This window comes from Athene cunicularia (genome assembly GCF_003259725.1).
Source record: "Athene cunicularia isolate RWA chromosome 9 unlocalized genomic scaffold, athCun1 chr9_part1, whole genome shotgun sequence".
Lineage (NCBI taxonomy): Eukaryota > Metazoa > Chordata > Aves > Strigiformes > Strigidae > Athene > Athene cunicularia.
Genome location: NW_020799110.1, coordinates 14,579,908 through 14,597,454, shown reverse-complemented (window position 1 = coordinate 14,597,454; position 17,547 = coordinate 14,579,908). Strand labels below are relative to the sequence as shown.

The 17,547-nt window shown below is 45.6% G+C and overlaps 2 protein-coding genes across 3 annotated transcripts in view; both read left to right on the top strand.

Annotated features, from left to right (window-relative positions):
- The first annotated feature begins 369 nt into the window (after window positions 1-369).
- LOC113483212 (D-beta-hydroxybutyrate dehydrogenase, mitochondrial-like) lies at window positions 370-17,486 on the top strand. Of its 2 annotated transcripts, XM_026854519.1 has the most exons (5): window positions 370-388; window positions 3,274-3,384; window positions 9,674-9,815; window positions 13,815-13,967; window positions 15,245-17,486. In XM_026854519.1, exons 1-5 carry the CDS (start codon window positions 386-388, stop codon window positions 15,724-15,726), a joined length of 891 nt encoding a protein of 296 aa, XP_026710320.1. In that variant the 5' UTR covers window positions 370-385; the 3' UTR covers window positions 15,727-17,486. The 2 variants fall into 2 exon arrangements, with proteins under 2 accessions (XP_026710320.1, XP_026710318.1); XM_026854517.1 differs by lacking the exon at window positions 370-388 and having other exon boundaries at window positions 482-3,384.
- Window positions 16,465-17,547, top strand: part of LOC113483454 (D-beta-hydroxybutyrate dehydrogenase, mitochondrial-like) — a 2,176-nt gene continuing 1,093 nt past the window's right edge. Inside the window, exons 1-2 of the mRNA XM_026854993.1 lie at window positions 16,465-16,528; window positions 17,327-17,400. Of these exons, the coding sequence (XP_026710794.1) occupies window positions 16,465-16,528; window positions 17,327-17,400 (138 nt within the window). The remainder of the gene's footprint in view (window positions 16,529-17,326; window positions 17,401-17,547) is intronic.

Here is a 17,547-nt window from a genome sequence, read left to right as displayed (position 1 = left end):
TTCTGCAGGCACTGAGAAGAACCTGCAAGTGAACGTGGTTTTGTTCCAGGGCCTCCAGCTCAGTTCTGCCCCACTGAAACAGCCATGTAACAGCTTTGGCCAATTTGCAGCTTCCCACTTAGCTCTTCTTCCATCTGCTCTGCTCTTCCAGCATCCTCCATCCCTGTCCTGCGTGAGGAAATACTTTAGTGAATTTTCTCGTTCCCTTTCTTGGGATTGAAAAATTCAGTTTCCTGACTCTGGAAAAAAAGGCACAAGCAAAGTGTAACTGCTCTCATCCTCAAATTAGTCTGCTTGATAACAAGCAGGTGATTGGAGGGGGATAAAAGGGAACAGGATCCAAAAAACTAGTGACACAGTAGAAGAAGATAAAGTCTAGGCAAGCATGGTGAGTTCCCACATTGTCCAGAGAGACTGAGGCTGACAAAGCAGCTTTGCTTTACTTAACCTATTTAGCAATGAATGTGTGTATGTGATAAATCAGCTGCATGAGTAAAATTAAATTCTAGTATTTAACAAACTGATCATATCCCAGTAGGAGAAGCTAGTGAGGTGTGTGCACCTCAGCTGGCTGTAGGTTAAAATCAGGCTGCCTCACTGGGGCTGTTTGAACTGTGTGGAACATGTATTACAGTGCTGTGGATCACACAGTGAGGATACAGATGGTATTACCCTGCTCAGGTGCCACAGCAGCACCTCCAGTAGAAGTTTCTCTGCTCTCTTAGCAGGTCTCAGGTACCCTGGCAGCACTGCACATGAGTGCTATCTCCTGTGCAGGATTTCCTGAGAACACTGTGACCCTTAGTGAGGCACCTGAAGTTCCTCAGAATGCTGATTAAGGTCACTGTAAAGCCTGCTAGTACTCTTTGCCTGACAAACTAAGCTGCAGACTGGCCTTATCACACTCCAGAATCGAAGCCCATTAGGCCTTATCTTGGGACTTTCAAAAGATAAGGATGATTGGATGTCTGGGGTTTTATTTTGGGGGGATAGGATCTTTTTGGCTGGGAATGGCCAAAAACAGTCAACCTCTCATCCCTGAGAGGTTGCTGTCCATCACACGTGGCACAAAGACAGGGGCCACTAAAGATGTGAGGTCTAGTACATCCCTTGAGTTTTTGCACATTAGTGGTGCTGCGGCCTCCCATCTATTCTGAACCATGCTCCTATAGTTTTACATGTTTTATTACCAGCAATTAGGCTAATATCAAATAAATAATCACAGGAACCTTCTCATACTGTAAGTTGTTCCTCACTTTGCTCCCTATTATAAATAGATGAGAGGATTTTTAAACCTCCTCCTTTCTGTCTACATTTTGGTGGTTTGGTTTTCTTTTTAACCAGAGAAAGCAAAACATCTGCTGAGAGCTAAACCTAAATGCAGAGAGGAGCACAGTCATTTGCTTTTATTTCCTCCAGCTGAGCTCTGTCCTTATCAGACTGGCAGATGAAGGAGCTAATTACTGGTGGTTGAGGATTGGGTGTCTTCTTTGTTTGCCTGTCCTGGGTTTTGGAAGTGACCATAATTCCTTATTTACTTCACAGTTCCTGCTCTTTGGGGAAGTTCTTTGTCTTCAGGGTTCAAAGGCAAAGGGTGTAGGAAGGTGAAGCAGAGAAAAAAGTCAAAGCTTTTCTTTTCCATAGGCCAACTTGCTGAATTATTGTGGGAGATAACCTTGGTAAATTCCATGATATGGTTCTTGCTTGATCCTTACTTCTCTTGCATTTGTGTCACTGTAAATTAAGACTGAGTACTGTATATTTAGTTCTCTCTTATTTTTTATCCTTTAGCTGTAGCTACCTTCAGAGCTTTAGTAGAGCTAGCCTGGCTGTTCTCTGAGTTCAAGAATCAGTGTTATTGTGGGTGTTTGTATGATAAATGCAGGATAGACTTTTGATCAGTTCTCATTTCAACTTCAGATCGTGACTCCCCTTTGAAAGCAGCAACTTCAACGAGAGTTATAGGACAGGGTGTAGCTTGTTTGCATATTGCTCTCTGCTTAGGCTCATTTTGCGTTTGTGCAGTAATGCTCTGATCGCTATCACCCTGCAATTATTCCTTATTGCCACTTCACTACCACTCATGTCAGCAAAACAAGAGAGCAGAGAGCACTGGTGATTGCCCCATTTCTCTCTGAAAAAGTGGCTGGACAAGGCAGTGCAATTCATGTGTAAGTAGTGTAAGATACAAATGTTCGTATTCCAGCTGTTGTTAATACAGTAAGAGAGACTACTAGTTGCAGATAATCTTCACAGAGATGGAAGTGACCTCACTTCCTTATTTCAGTCTCTAGATCTTTATTACTATATCAGGTTATTGCCTCATGGATATGGTTTCGGTTTGGAGCAGTGTGTAGCACTGCAGCTGAGTGCCTGCAAGTTGGGTTAAGCGATAAGAGTTCATTGCTTCACAGCTGTGATGAGGAGAGCAGGAGAGAGATGGCTTTCAAGCAAAGAAAGAGGGTGAATGGGCAGTGTTTTGCTGCAGGCTTCTCTTCAGGATTTGGGATTCTGTTTTCAGATCTATCACAAGCCTGTTGTGTCATATCAGATGGAATATCAAATCTTCTCTCTCAATTTATCTGTCAGTCAAAAGATATTAATAATGTAGCAGAGAACTGTAGGATTTGATAAGTTGTTCCTGTTAAGACTGCAGTGTTTCAGAAGGAAATCCTAACCTGTACTCACACTCCTGCTTGGTAAAATACAGCATGGAAAGTACCGCATAGAGTGGGAGGAGGTGGGGAACAGACAACAGAGTCACTCTGCAGTTAAAAGAGCTGCTGTACAGTTCAAGCAGGTGACATACCATTATTTGGATATTTTCTATGCTGCTCTTTAAATGCCTGTGAGCTGGTAGATCACTAACTTCTTTTGAAATGTTTCTGTTGTGATTTGACCACTGATACTTCGCAGAAAGGGTTACTGTTCTATCTCAGGTGTCAAGGCAAAACAAATTGTTACAGACCAGCAAATGAATAAATTTAGAGTTTCAGGGTAGTTGAGAAGTGGTTGTGTTTCTACACAGGGATCTCGTCAACTCATTTACACTGGTTGACCCAGCAGAAGCTGCTGAAATTGCTGGGTTTAGACTGCGGTCAGGTTAGTGTGCAGACAGGTACATGGCCACTGTAACTGGCAGCTGGAATTGTACCTCCTAAATTCTGGCTGGCCCAGGCTGCAAGCTGCTCTTGTGCCATGTCGTTGGGTGCTGGTGGAGCCTGCAGCATTGCAATATCTGATGATATCATTTTACTGTCTTTCCCTATACAGGCTGAAGGGAAGGCAGTGCTAATAACAGGCTGTGACAAAGGTTTTGGACATGCCTTGGCAAAACAGCTTCACGCAAAGGGATTTACTGTTTTTGCTGGATGCTTGCTCATGGTAAGTAGTAATATTGATCAAAATTCTTCTCTGATTGGAGAAAAATGCTTCTCAAGTGACAGCATACAGCATCTTCATCTGCAGCCTCCATATACCCTAGTCCAAGACATGAGGAAAGTGCAGTGGGCAGGTATTGTTACATCTTCCATTTCTTCATCTGCATGGTGTCATTCCTGTAATTCTGACCTCTGTCTGTCAACTGCATGTTCATGCAGTAGCTTGCACAATAGGGCACTGTTCACTGCTGGAAGACTCTCTGCCATACCACAACACACTCAAAAATCTGATAGTCCAAGATTGCTATGGCACTATGGCTTTCAGTCTTCCCTGGCATCTCTTTTGTTGTCTTTCATTCTATCCCTTTACTTTCAGGGCATTCTCGTCACACTTATTTCTAAGCTGCCTCTCCTGTCTTGTGCAGGTTCTGTTTCCAAAGTGTCTCCTAACTGTGCTATTCTGTAGAAGCTATTCAGTTTCTGGATAGCTGAATAAACAAATTTACCATACCTTTCTGATATCTGTAGGTCTCGCCCTCTGCGTTTGGCAGATGTCATCACTTGTAAGAGATCAGTTTAGGCACACTGAGTCAGAAGGGTTTGGAGACCCATCGTCCCAGTCCCCGCTCTTGCACGTAACTATGGGTTATACAACATAAACTGGGTCAGCTCCACGTCCATTGCAGCTGGGCTTTTACCCTTACTATGCTTTTTTTGATGTTTTGATAGTGAAAACTTCTGTAATTTCTGATGTGAATTGTTCAAAATTAGTTCATACCCACTTGTTTCTCCGTTTGAAGTTGGCCATTTCAGCACAGGTGCTCAGGGAGTGATCACAGATTCTTGAGTAGTGTGGAGGGTGAGAACAAAGAAAGAAAGGTGGTCCTTGTTGCCCATGTGATCTCAGCGGAGGTTACGTTCTTCCACTGCACCAGAAGGGAAAGTTATTATCAGCTGACATATTGTGTAACTTGAGTGCAAGAGAGTCCTGTTGGAAAATTGCCACTATTTGGAAATTTCCATGTGGAGGCTCTGTAAATCCTTCAGTAATCATGTCATACACTGCTTTGGGATGCTTGTCTCTGTGGTGATAGCAAGTCCAGTGCTCACTTTGCAGAGCAGCAGGTGTAGGGAACACAAGGGAGAGGGGAGATGGGGTGGTCTGAGGGATCTATTCAGAAGGCAGCACACTAGTGTGGAGCAGAGAGGGCTAGGCTGCACTTGAAGTTACGTAAACAAACTGAATACTCCCAAATTGAGCCCTGCTTGCATGTTTTATTGATGAAAAAATAATTACTTCTTAATCACAGATTATTACCTGTCTCAAAATGATTAGGCAGCTCTCAGCATCCTGTCTGGCAACTTCTTACTTGAAGCCAAATTTCTTGTGGTTCTGTACTTGTATTCTGTGCGGAAGTGGAAAATCCATCAGCAATCGTAGTTGATTGCAGGTAACTTTCAGGAGATCAGCTGAGCACTTGACCCTGAAGGGGTAGAGAGGGGGAAAACGTGTTTTTTCTTCTGTGTGTTAATAAATTTTTAGGAGACCTGGACTCAGAGACCTGGGATTTCATTTGTGCTGTGTGTGTCCTACCCCTGCCCCCATTGTTACTGTTGTCTTATTTACTGTTAGGTGCATCTGAAGGACAGGGTCTGGTGGTAACACAGTTATCTGGATAGCTGTTGCAAAAATATTACAGCCAAATGCTTTCTACATTTCTTCGGACAGCCAGCATCCTCATGGAACAGCCTTGTGTTTTAGATGGTTCAGGGAGATAATAGCCTGAGAATTTAAAATCTGATGAGCAGGTCCTTACTGAAAACCTAATGGTAGAAAGCGTGTGGTTGTCTAGAGCTGACTGCTCTGATAAAAGGAAGCATATAGTGACTACAGAAAAGGCTGATGCGTTCAAAAGAAGCAGGAAACATCAGTGAAGGCAGGGAGGGAGCTGTTAGGTTGGATCACTTGTGAGGAACAAGGTATATGAGTAATTATTACTGATAAGTGAAGGAGAGCATCTGCAGTGTGGCTAAGGATGCAGCTACCCTACAGTAACTGGCAGTGTGCATGTAACTGCTCATGACAAATGCAAGTAAACTTACCCTGTCATGAGAGAAATGTGAGCTGCTGTAGGTTCACTGCAGGGTCAGAGCAGGTACAGGGGCAGTTGTCCTAGAGCTGATGCCAGGCTATTAGTTCACACATAGTTACTCCATCATCACTTAGTTGCATGCTTTTGTACAGAGAATTAATGGATCCCTGATGTACTAACTACCACAGAAAGCTCTTTCATTAAGTACAAGATAGTACACCGTCAGGAGCATCAGGAGCTCTTTAATGATCAAAATTAAAAGTTACAGGAATAACAAGAACACTGCAAGTAGGCTGGGATAGAACTGGAGAGGCTCAAGTGCGCAAGGGATTTCACATAGCAAGGACAAGTAAGTCCACAGAGAAAGTTTCTGTTAATATATTTAGGATTAAGATGGAAAAACACACAGAAATCAATTACAAAATAACCTGAAAAGTAAAAAGTACAGAAAAAGTTGAAATAATCATTGTCTTCTTTGATCTTACTGAAAAAAGGGATATATTGTTTCCAGATGTCTACTGCCAGCAGTTTTCATGAGGACTGCAGGCAAAAAAAGGGAAAGAACAAGGAATGTTTACATAAATGGATGTCTTCACAGCTTCTGACAAAATGTACTGAAGAGCATTTGAGATGAGCCATTGTGATTTCTGCCCCATGGGTGATACTTTCAGGAGCACCTGAAGGCCAGGGGATTTCCAGAAGGCTGGAAGAGTGCAAACATTTTACTTCCTTTCCCAAAGGAGACAGACCCTCTGGAATTGCTAACCAGGCAGCTCACCTTCACTGTGCTAGATGAAACTCCAACACACTGATCTGTCAGTTTTACAAATGTCTAGATCATTGTGTGATATATGCTGTCTGCATAAGTTTACTGGTAACAGACTGTGACATGTCAGTCTAATCTTCTGGCTAAGCAGCACAGTGGTTAAGGAGGAAGGAATAAATGTATCCTGAATAAGGGTTTTGACACAATCCCTCGTGAGCAAATTTAGGTTCTAAGCCTGTGACTGCTGTTCAGTCCCAGGGAAATTTTCTTGGAAGTGGCCCCTGGAATAGAGAGTTTGCTTGGAAACAAATGTCCATGGTGCCAAGCAGGGAGGATTGCTGACCCTTTGGGCAGTTGGGTTCAAAATGATCCTGATAGAGCGGATGGAGTCTGAAATCAATTAGGTGGAATTGAGGCATGACAAGTACGAGGTGTTCTGCCCAGGAAATGCAGGAAGGGAGCGGGTGGATAGGAGCAGCAGGGTGGGGGGAAACTGGCGCAGCCAGAGCAAGCTGCCTGGATCCACGGGTGTTTAGCATTGTGTTTGTGGCTTCCTGATTACCACTGACATCTCACTGCAGGTGCTCGAGTGCTTGCCAGGACCTAATCCTGAGTCCTACAATATTCTCTCGGAAAAAGCCATGGCTCTGTCTATGACAGGAGGGCTCTCTGCTAACAAGCCCCTGTGTGGTTTGCCTGGCCCTCAGCACCAGCTGCATTGGGATCCTCCGAACCAGAGCAGGGGAGAGGAATGAGCAAGGGGAAGGGGAAGGCAGCCGAAAGCTGGAGCAAGGCTCTTCTGGGTGGAGAGAACTTGTGTGTCTGTCATGCTCCCCGCCCAGGAGCAGCCCCTGCTAGCCAAGGGTGGGGTGGGCAGAGCCCTGCAGGGCTGTGAGGGCAGGATAACTGGGGGAAATGAGATAGCTGCGAGGAAATGGTGAAGGCCCACTGAAGGCCTCTCTGGAAAGTACTTGGACAGCAGGCTGGGCTGTAGCAGGGCAGCTTTCAACTCTGATGGAGCTGGAAAGGGGAAGCTGGGACATTATTTGAGAGGACAAAAATCAGACAGCAAAGGGAGAGAGAGAGGTTTTGCAAGAGCAGTTGGTCCATTGCTGCCAGGACCCCACTCGACTCACACTCCTGCATGGCTCCTGCTAGTGAGTCCTAAGGCCACAAAGGCCATCCAAGGGAGGACAGCCTGGCTGCTCCCACAGGAACTGCTCCAGGTATTTTCCCAGCCAGCAAATCTACTATTTAAAAACCCCACAGGGTACTTCCTCCTTTTACCTGAACAGGGAATGTGCTTACAGCCTCTGAAGACCACAGAACATAAGATGATGTTCACTTCTTTCCATAAAAATATGCAGCTGCTTCATTTGTGAAGAGGTTTCCTGGACATAAGAGTTAAGCAATTTGTTTTAGAGTTAAATAGTGGCTGAGGTGGTGTCTACAACTATGAGAAGTGGTTCCAATTGATATTGCATGTTGAAGTCAGTCTTCCAAAATCAATGTTTTGTCAACAATGAATAAATTGTAGCTGGGAAGGTAACTTTGCAGATTGAGTTGCATTGACAATAGGGGAAAATTACTTTTAATATGAGTAATACAAACCATTTATACTGGATTTTTAAATTGCTGGCCTAAGACTTTGTTTCTCAAAAAAAAAGTGGAAATATTTCTTCTTTAGTTCACAAGGATTATGAAAGATTAAAATATGTAGGGAAAGGTGTTTACAGTGCTCTGAAAGGACAACTGGTACTTGAATACAGATATACTTAAGTTTTTGATTCTATATAGATACAGTAGATCTCTCTCTTTACAAGCTGAATTAGCTCGACTTTATTCACTGTTAAGTAGCTGAAAGTTACTTTGTTTAACTCAGCAAGATGCAAGAGCATCTTCCAGAAATACAGTAAGGCATTACACAACCCTCACACATTTCAAAGGGAATATAATATTTTGGTGACTGTGTTATTGACTACTTGTAACGCCACTTTCAGAGATTCTTTTTGTGGCTAGATAAGAGGACTAGGCACAGCATGTCACCATGTTTGATGTGCATTAGAAAAGCTTCAAGTCTTTATTTGCTATTTTTGTGATAACTGGAAATAAGTCAGCTGTGAAATAAGATGCAGCCATGGGGCCAGCAACTCATTCCTGATATCATCATAATGCCAGTTTAACTATATATTGATTTTTAAGAGAGCTACCCTGTTTTGCTCAAGGCTGTGATGAACATTTCAGCTCTTTTCCTTTATTACATGTCATTGTTCACTGGACTGAAGGTGGAGGTGAGATGTTGTATACTATATTCATTAAATAGCTTGAGATACATGTAGAAAAACTAGGCGGTTACATGTTTTTTACTTCAGCCTCGCTGCAGTTAGCTGAGCAGGTGACTGTGGGAGGGTTGCTCACCTTGTTTGCCCTTGTGCTGTGGGAGTTGGTATCAAGTGCTAAAGGAAGAGTGGCAGCCAGGGATGGTGACTCACCAATTCATAACTTCTTCCTCCCTAATCAGGCAGAGCCTGTAATTCAGGGAGTCGTTTGGTGAATTAAATCTTGAGCCTGCTGTGGAACTGCATGGCTAATCCATGCTCTTTCCACTTTTATCTATCACCTGAGCACGTCTCTAAGGCTTGGGAAGCAATCCTGTCTGGAAGGGACTTGGTAAATTTGAAATTCAAATTGGGTTTATGTTTGAACAAACAAAAAGATCCCATAATAGTAACAGAATCTCTAGTGATAATGGGGGGGGGGAAGGAAAGAAAGGAAAAGGGTAGAAAGGAAAGCAGAGCCAGAATCTCCTCCTTTCATGCCTCATGTCTGCAATCTTCTTGTCACATGGCAGAGCTCCGCTGTGCATTCATTCCTGTACATCCTGTTCTTCTGTGTTTTAAGAGCAAAATATTATTATATAGGTTCAGCTGTAAATGTTTCCTGCTGTATCCTGTAGCATCAGACTATTGGCTTTCAGGCATGCCACAGGTGTCCCTGCTGTCTTGTTTTCAAGGTGGTCTAACAATACTATTTCATTAGAAGCCAGGCAGTATTTTGGGATGACACGAGTGTGGTGCCTAATTAGCCTTTTGCTTTTAAACCTAGAAAATCTGACTCTGTTTTCTGTACAAGTTACATGCAGAGCATGGAGACTGAGGCAGTGGAGAGTCATCCACAGTTACCCCAGGCTGGCACAGTATTTCACAGTGTTACAGATGTGGAACCCTTCGTGCTAGGAGCTAACAGCAGGGGCTTTGTGGCCCCTCAGTGCAGGGGATCGCTGATGCAGATACAGGGGCGCTGCTGTGCACCAGGTTTACACCTCTGTGTGGAATTTCAGTAGCTTCTGTTTCCTGTCCACGTGAACGTGCCTGGCCACAAGCTGCATTATTGTTCCTTGTCTTAGTGGGACATCTTTCTTTTCTGCTGGACAGGATGAGAATGGGGACGGAGCCAGGGAGCTGAAGAACATGAAGTCAGATCGCATGCAGGTGCTACAGATGGATGTGTGCAGTGACCAGGAGGTTGCTCAGGCTGTGGATTTTGTAAAGAGGACCCTGAAGGAGCCAGAGGAAGGTATGTGGGGATCTTTGTATTTCCAGCAGAGCTGGCTTTTTGCTGTGCTCACAGTATCCTTCCTACAGAGCAGGCCCTGCACTGGCCAGGTCGTTCCCTCTCTGCACTGCCAAAAGAGGGTTTACAAGCCTGGATGCCTGTGACAGTGTGTGGCTGGTGGTCAGGCAGTGCTGTACCTGGGTCAGTGAGGAAAATTGTCTTGTGCATGTGCCAGCCCCGGGGAAAGACACCAAGACTGTCTGGAGGTTTAGGTCTAACTCTACATCCTGTAAAAAGTGATGAGTGGCAGCAAGCCCACAAGAACCTGTGTCTTTCTCCTGGGAGTGTCTGTGAAGAGCCTAGGATGGCCAGAGCCTGATCCCCTCCTGGTGATTCTGCTGCAGCCAGGCTCACACAGACCTTTCTGTAGTGATCCTGCTAGTGAAGAGGTGACAGGCCTTGGCTGTTTACTGCTGTCTCCTCTGCTGTGCTGGTATAACCTGTTTGTGTAACGGAGTGCTGAGCTGGAATACAAACCTGACCTGCCCCCAAACCTGGATTATTTTTCAGCCAGGTAAGTCCATGTTTTCAGTTTGCCATGCAACATCCCAGAGGTGATGTGAAGCAGGATCCAGGGTGGGTTTGGCATAGACCACTTTAAGTGCAAGACCAAAGCATGAACCCTAAAAACATGTGAAAGAAGATAGGAGTCCTTTTTGTGTGCTGCTTTCCTTCTTGAAAGTGGTTTAGCAGTGGGATGTGAGCTTTATAGTCAGAGCCTGGTGACATCATGTAACCTCTTCTTGTGTGGTGAGGTTGTGAGGCTGCTTGCCCTGTATAGGTTTCTCTGCAGCTTCCATACAAGTAGCAAGCTGGACAGCAGCTGTAGACCCAGGCTGAGGGTGGACTGAAGTTTCACATCTGTGGCTCCAGGATTTTAAGGGTCATGTGGCTGCAGGGCGGTTGCTCCTCTTGAAGCCTTGATGAGACTGCCACGGGCCTGCCTTTGTTCACAGCAAGTATAAAGCTAGTAAATAACAATAGCTCTAATCTTCATGCAAATTATTTGAGCACACCCTTCCTCCCAAAAGAAGCACATGAAATGTAACCGGAGTTACATACGAGCTCTGATCCCACACATGTTCTCTCTGCGTGAATTTTCTTCCTACACAGCCACCCAGCCCTCATCACACATCTCACATCATCTCAAGCTTTTCCTGAAGAGCCCAGCAACAGCAGTGGTGGCACAGGTCCATTTCCCACTGAGCAAAAGCTTGTAAGGGAACAGCTCTGTTGTTTCTATAAATGCAGCAGTGTTTGTAAAACTGTATGTGTAGCAAGGACAGAGAAGTCTTACATCCTTGATCAGCAAGTTGGACCGGTTCCTCCTGCTCTTGAGAGCCTTATCCCGTAGATATTTGCTCCAGCACGGTGTACAGAGCAGCAAAGGCTTCTTTTTTTAGGCCCATTGGTGACTGAGGTTTGCGGCTTGCCAATAAATAGTGCTCAGTAAGTGCTGGAACACAGACACTATTGAGACTGAGGTGCCTTGTGTGGAGATGCTTGTTGCACCCTGAGTGTGGCCCCAGAGGAGCTAGTGCAGAACAGTTCTTGCACTGTACGTTGATACCTCTTTTTCCTGTGCTGTGTACATAAGGCTAAAATAATTTCAATAGGAGTGCCCCTGTTTGTTTTCAATCTCATGCAGTTCCCACTGTATTGTTGACACTAAAGAAATAGTAGTGATAAGGCTCTGCTCGGTAAACACACTGCTGTCCAGCAAACAGCCCTGTGACTGGGTACCCAGCAGCACTTTGTTCTGTACGTAATGTGACCTGATCGGTGAGCAATGAAATTCCAAGAATGAACTATTGTAAATAACGTTTTCATGAACGTCACTGAACCTAACCTTGTAGCGCAAGAAATGGGAAATCATTGTAGAGAAATTTAGGATTGGGAGTACTCTGCAGAGGTCAGTTTGGGACTGACAGTTTAAGTCTTTCGTGGTCTTTGGTAAATCCCTGACAAATTTTCTCTGCATAGCTTCTTGTTACTGGTGAAATTATACTGTCAGGTGCCCTGTTTCTGTGGTCCTCCTGTGATTAGAGCCTACTGTGCAGCAGCTCAGGGGACCCCATTCAGGCTGAGATGCTGTGCTGGCTGCCAGAGAAGTGTGAATTTCAGTTATCTTCACTCATTAAAGCTGGTAGCTTCAGTAAGTGCAGCAGTGCTGGCAAGGGATCTTGGGCAGAGCAGGAGTACAACTACCTGACTGCAGCATTTAGAAACTTAAATTAATAAAACCAGAAGTAAGGATAGGTGAGCAAGATGTTTTCTTGGCTTTTGCTGCTGGCTATGACTTAGCTGTTATCCCAGACAGCCCTTGGGGCTGTTGTGACCTGGTGGGGATTGGGAGAGGGTTGTTCTGGAGGGGGATGAAGCTGCAGGCTAGTGAACTGGACCAGTATTCACCACTGTCTGTCAGAGACAGGTGAGCTGGGAGATGCAGGAATGAATGGCGGCACCTATAATAGGCAAATCCATTCTGGGACAGACCATGAGGGAATGGTTAGTGCTCTGTTACAACTGGGTAAGACCTGACCTTCTCTGGTCAGCTCTACAGGGCTGGTCAACAGCCTTCAGGGAAAACAAATGTAGCTGGAAACGGGTCAGGGTTACTAGGGCCACTGTGAGAGTAGAGAGCCAGTCTATCAAGGTCATGTTGGTGTTTTTAAGTGCACCAGGAGGATAAATCTCATTGGTATTTATTGGGCAACTGTAGAATACTGCAATTTGCTTAGAGGGCTGTATTCAGTACAATACATAGTTGCTATCTGACCATGAATAAATATAGGCTGGAAGTTACTGGAAGACTTTCATACATCAGGGCAGGAAAGCTATGGAGCAGAGGCAGGGCAAACAGCCCAAAAAATTTTGACAGAGAGTGCTTGATAACTTTTATCAACAGGGTGGCATGACGTGGGTGCTTTTGAAAGCAATGTCATAGCTCCCTTGACATGAAGACTCCTTCTTAGCCCTGTATTTGTTCTTGGTGGTAAGAGGAAGGTCAGGGAGTGGAAAGGGGCCCCGACTCCAGCTGAGTACTTACACAGTGAAAAATAACCATGGTGTATGGCAGGACATCTAATGAGGAGCAACTCTCTTATCTTGTTCCAGCTCTTTTGTTTGTTCCTCCTGCAGTTTATGGCTGCATAGTCCCGTGATTCAACAAATTCACAAAGTACAGACTCAGTCCTACAAATGTTTGCCACTGGGACTCCTGCAGTAATCCCTTCAAAGGGTCAAGTCCTCGGGGACCTGCTAAGTCCTGGACATGTAAAGGGCTCAGTGCAGAAGCTTGTGGTAAGTGCAGTCAATTTAATTTTGCCAGCACTGCATGCTCAAAAGGTGTTCATTTTTAAATTCTAGTAGTTTTAAGGGTTGGTTGCAAGTTTGCCATCTTCTGCTGTACTTAAGGTTGAGGAAAACCAAATACCTGCACTAAAATACAGCAGTTATTAACTGAGCCATGAACCTGCAGCTCAGTACCACATGCTCTCCAAAACAGTGAGACAGAGTTGTGAAGGGGATTTAGAAATCCAAGATGCTTGTTTTATTTCCAGTTTTTATTTTTTATTTTCAAATTGAGGGAAGGTCCAGCCCCCTCCCAAGTTGCAAAAGCTGTGATAAAATCACTGAATGCAGACAAACCTGGGACCAACAGGAAGCATAAAAGAGTGTCAGACAGATTCAGCCATACAGAGGCCCAGGACAGCATTTGACCTTAGAGGAGACATTCAAGGGAGCAATGTTTGTGTGACCTGATGTTCTAAACAAGCCCTGCTGGCTTCACCAAGAGTGTACTTCATCTCCTTCCTGGATTTTTCTCTACAGTGTTTTTTTACAAAAGTTCCCAGTTTGTTGTCAGGGGATTGGGTTACTTTGAACAACAAGGAAGGCTGCTTCTCTGTGACACTATTCTTTGTTCCACTCTTTAACCATATGTTTGTTTGTTGGCAGGTTTGTGGGGCCTGGTGAACAATGCTGGTGTCTCAACCTTCGGAGAGGTGGAATTTGCAAGTTTAGACAACTACAAGAAGGTGGCAGAGATCAACCTGTGGGGCACTGTGAGGGTGACAAAGGCTTTCCTGCCCCTCATTCGCAGAGCTAAAGGTACATGCTGGGCAGTGTGGCAAGACTCAGAGATATCTTTTGCAGCACAGAAAAGAGATGTAGCTAAAAATCATGACTCAGACTGTGCTTTGAGGAATGCCTGTGCAGTCCAGGGAGGGTGTCTGAGGCGTGCAGGCAAACCAGACAGCAGGGTTCAACATGCTGTGTAAGCATTTGGTAGTACAGGCCACTCTTGGGGCAGTCCAGGCACCTACACAGCCTCTGCTATCTTAAACATCCCAGCATATGAGACCTTTGTGCAGTGCTGGCAGATACAACACAGGACTCCAGGCCATCTTTAGAAAAAGTGACTGGAGGCCAGACAAGATAATCCGGGCCTCCAGAGTCCACTGAGTGCTTATGCTTGGATTACTGAATCTTCTCCCTTCACGTTATTTGATTTACAGATAATTGCAGAGTGGTAGTGGTGAAATAAATGAGAGTCAATAACAGCCATTTTAGATACCTTACAAGACAACAGTATTATCAAAAGTCTTTGTTTTATATTTAAAAAAAAAAAGAGATATGTATGAGCAGAACTCTGAAGAGCTTATTTATTTAGCATGTGTGGGAGAATACTGGCACGACTGTGTTTTCTGTAAGGACAGAAATGGGTTATAATGAGAAGATTGCTCAGATACCAATTTCAGAGTACCCACTAATCAAGCCCCACCTCCCTACAAAAGGTGGCTTACCCATCTGGTCAGCAGGTGGTTCTCACAGTCCCTCCAAGCTGCACTTAGGTCTGGAATGAGAGGGCAGAGCTGCCCGCTTGTTTCTCAGCTAAAATTTCAAGCTGCAGAAGGGTGTGGTGTTCCACGGCTGTGAAAATCCACTCTGTAAAAATAGCTGTTGAGATTTCAAGGGCCTGTTTGTAAGTGCATCTGGAACCATAATTGCACACGTTGTCTTGGGGATGGACAGAGCCTAAGTGCTTCTCTAGCAAGACACAGAAGTGGGGCCCGCTGATGTCAGAGCACAGCAGTAGCCTCAGAAAGTCTGGGTACTTCCCTACTTGGAAATTAGGAGGGAAATGTCTTTCATGCGTTGTAACTCCTTTTTAATACAGGGCAGGCATGTCTACTGTCCATGGAGGAGGTCAGAGCAGGGACTAGGCTTGCTTGGGTCAGAAGAGAAAGGCTTGACAGGGGATTTGGATGCCTCTTCAAGATTCAGATTTTACAAATCAGCATCATCCAACAAAGCACCTTTTTTATGGGGATGTTCTGGCTACTTCTTCTGCAGCCCATCATCTCTCCCTGCTCTTTTGTCTCTAGGCCGTGTGGTGAATATCACAAGCATGTTGGGACGGATGGTGAGCCCATCTCGCTCCTGCTATTGCATTTCCAAGTTTGGAGTGGCAGCCTTCTCCGACTGCCTCCGGCAGGAGATGTACCGCTGGGGTGTCAGAGTCATCCTCATTGAGCCCAGCAACTTCGTGGCAGCCACAGGCATCCTGACGGCAGAGGGCATCGACAGGCAGGCTGAGGCGCTGTGGAGCGGGGCCAGTGACACCGTGCGGCAGGACTACGGGAGGGACTATTTCACTGGCCACGTGGCCCGGATGAAGTCCTTCGTTAACAGTGGCCTGAAGGACATGTCTCTGGTCTTGGATGACATCACCGATGCGCTCACCTCCCCATGCCCGAACAACCGTTACAGTCCCATGGAGATCTACTGGTGGGTGAGGCTGCAGGTCATGACTCACCTGCCCACTGCCATTGCCGACTGGCTCTATGTTGCCGGGGCCACCCTGTAGGTGGCCGTCCTTCAGGCATCCTTCCAGTGCTCGTACGTACACACAGTCAGAGCTGACTCAGTCGGGGCTGTTCTGCACCCACTGCTGATGCATCTCCCCTCTAGATGTGTGTGCTTTCACTTCAGGTTATGGCTTCAGGTCTTCTGTTGTGGGATGCTGAGAACAGCATGGCTTTTTTGTTTATTTTTCCTAATTCTTGCTTTTTATATTCCCTGCTGTCCTGATTTAAGTTGAAAGGTGTCGTCTTTTTAACTGTGGAGGAGGCAGAGGAAGGTTAACATAATGGGTCAAATATGTGGCTAGTGTAATTAGGTCAGCAGAGCTCCCCCAGTGATAAATTTGGCTCATTAATGGGCTCTTGCTTTTCCTTAAAAGGACAGGCTGCTAATAGCAGAGCAAAGCTGTTGCTATGAGATGTCTTGAAGGGAGAAACTAAAATGGGAAACAGAAGCAGAGTTTTCCATTGAAAATGGGTCAGTCAGCCTTCCGTTCATGATACTGCTAGGAAGCTCTGCTGTGCTGTGACTGTCTGTTCTTTCCAGGAAGACAGCAACACTGCCTCTAAACAGCCTCATTACCTAGCTCAGGGGGGTCAGATTCCTGCAAAGAAGGGTTCTTCCCTCCCAGCACTGTGGCCAGGAGATGCCAGAGCCTGTGACTGTGGACAGGCTGGGCAGGGAAAAGCCCTTCCAAAAATGCAGGAAGTCTGAGCCATCCCTCAGTCAGTCCCTGTGGATGATGGGACTTGCAGCCTCTCTCCATTCGCTGCTGATGAGCTTTGTGGCTCTGACTGCTACTTTAGGTACTGGTGCCTGAACCACCCAACCGTGGTACACTGTCCAGCCATCCCCCTGCTTCCCTCATGTCATTGCCCTGTGCTAGGCTCCCTCTTGTTGGTGAGGGAACTGCTCTTGCTTTCCCAAATCCATTTTTTGGTTTCATCCTCTCATCACCTGAACAGTGACAGGGCACTGTACAGCTAGTGTGGCCTGACTGTGAGCTCTGGAAGGGTGCTTCAAGTGACGTGTTCCTTTTTTTCAATATTGCACAATGAAATTTCCATGTCACACATGATTGTCTCCTCAGAGAACCTCCTGCTAATGGATATGAGCTACTTGTGCACAGTGTCCCCAAGGGTCTCTTCTGTTGGCCATATACAGGGATTTCAATCATTTTTCCAAGCTTTGGGGCTGCCTGGCTTCATGCCCCATTCCCTCTGTCCCAGTGATGACCAGTAGTGGAGCAGCCAGCAGGCCTCGAGTGCTGCTGGCCAGGCTGGGACCCTGCCTTCTTACTCTAGGGACCAGATTTCCCTTCCACTGCTAAACTTTGTTCTGTTTTGTCCTATAACATTAAGTGGCTCTGAGAAGAGCTTATTGTTTGCTCATTCCTTATCTGTCTCTGCTAGCTCTGATGTGAAAACTGTGCCATAAACTTTTTATATGCTGCTGGCTATAAATGCTTGGAGTCTGCATGCAGCCATGAATGCTGTGATGCCTGAGGAGGAGAGCAGGCTTCCCTTGGAGATGCTGTGGAGGTAGCTTATATAACAAGTAACAGCTACTGGTAATGCTGGCTGTCCAGTTCTTTTCTGTTCCAGATCATCGGCACTTGGAGATCACCTGGGATCCAGGACCCAGAACGATCTCACTGAACTGCAGCTTAAGCAGTGTTGTAATCACTTCTGCCCCCTGCACTGTGAAATGTGAGTAATGTTAAGTAGCACTGATTTGCACAGAGAGAATAAACTGAGATTTGTAAAGCACATGTCTGGTCTCCAGTGCTCATTTCTACATTGTTCCCCCCCCCCCCCCCCCCCCC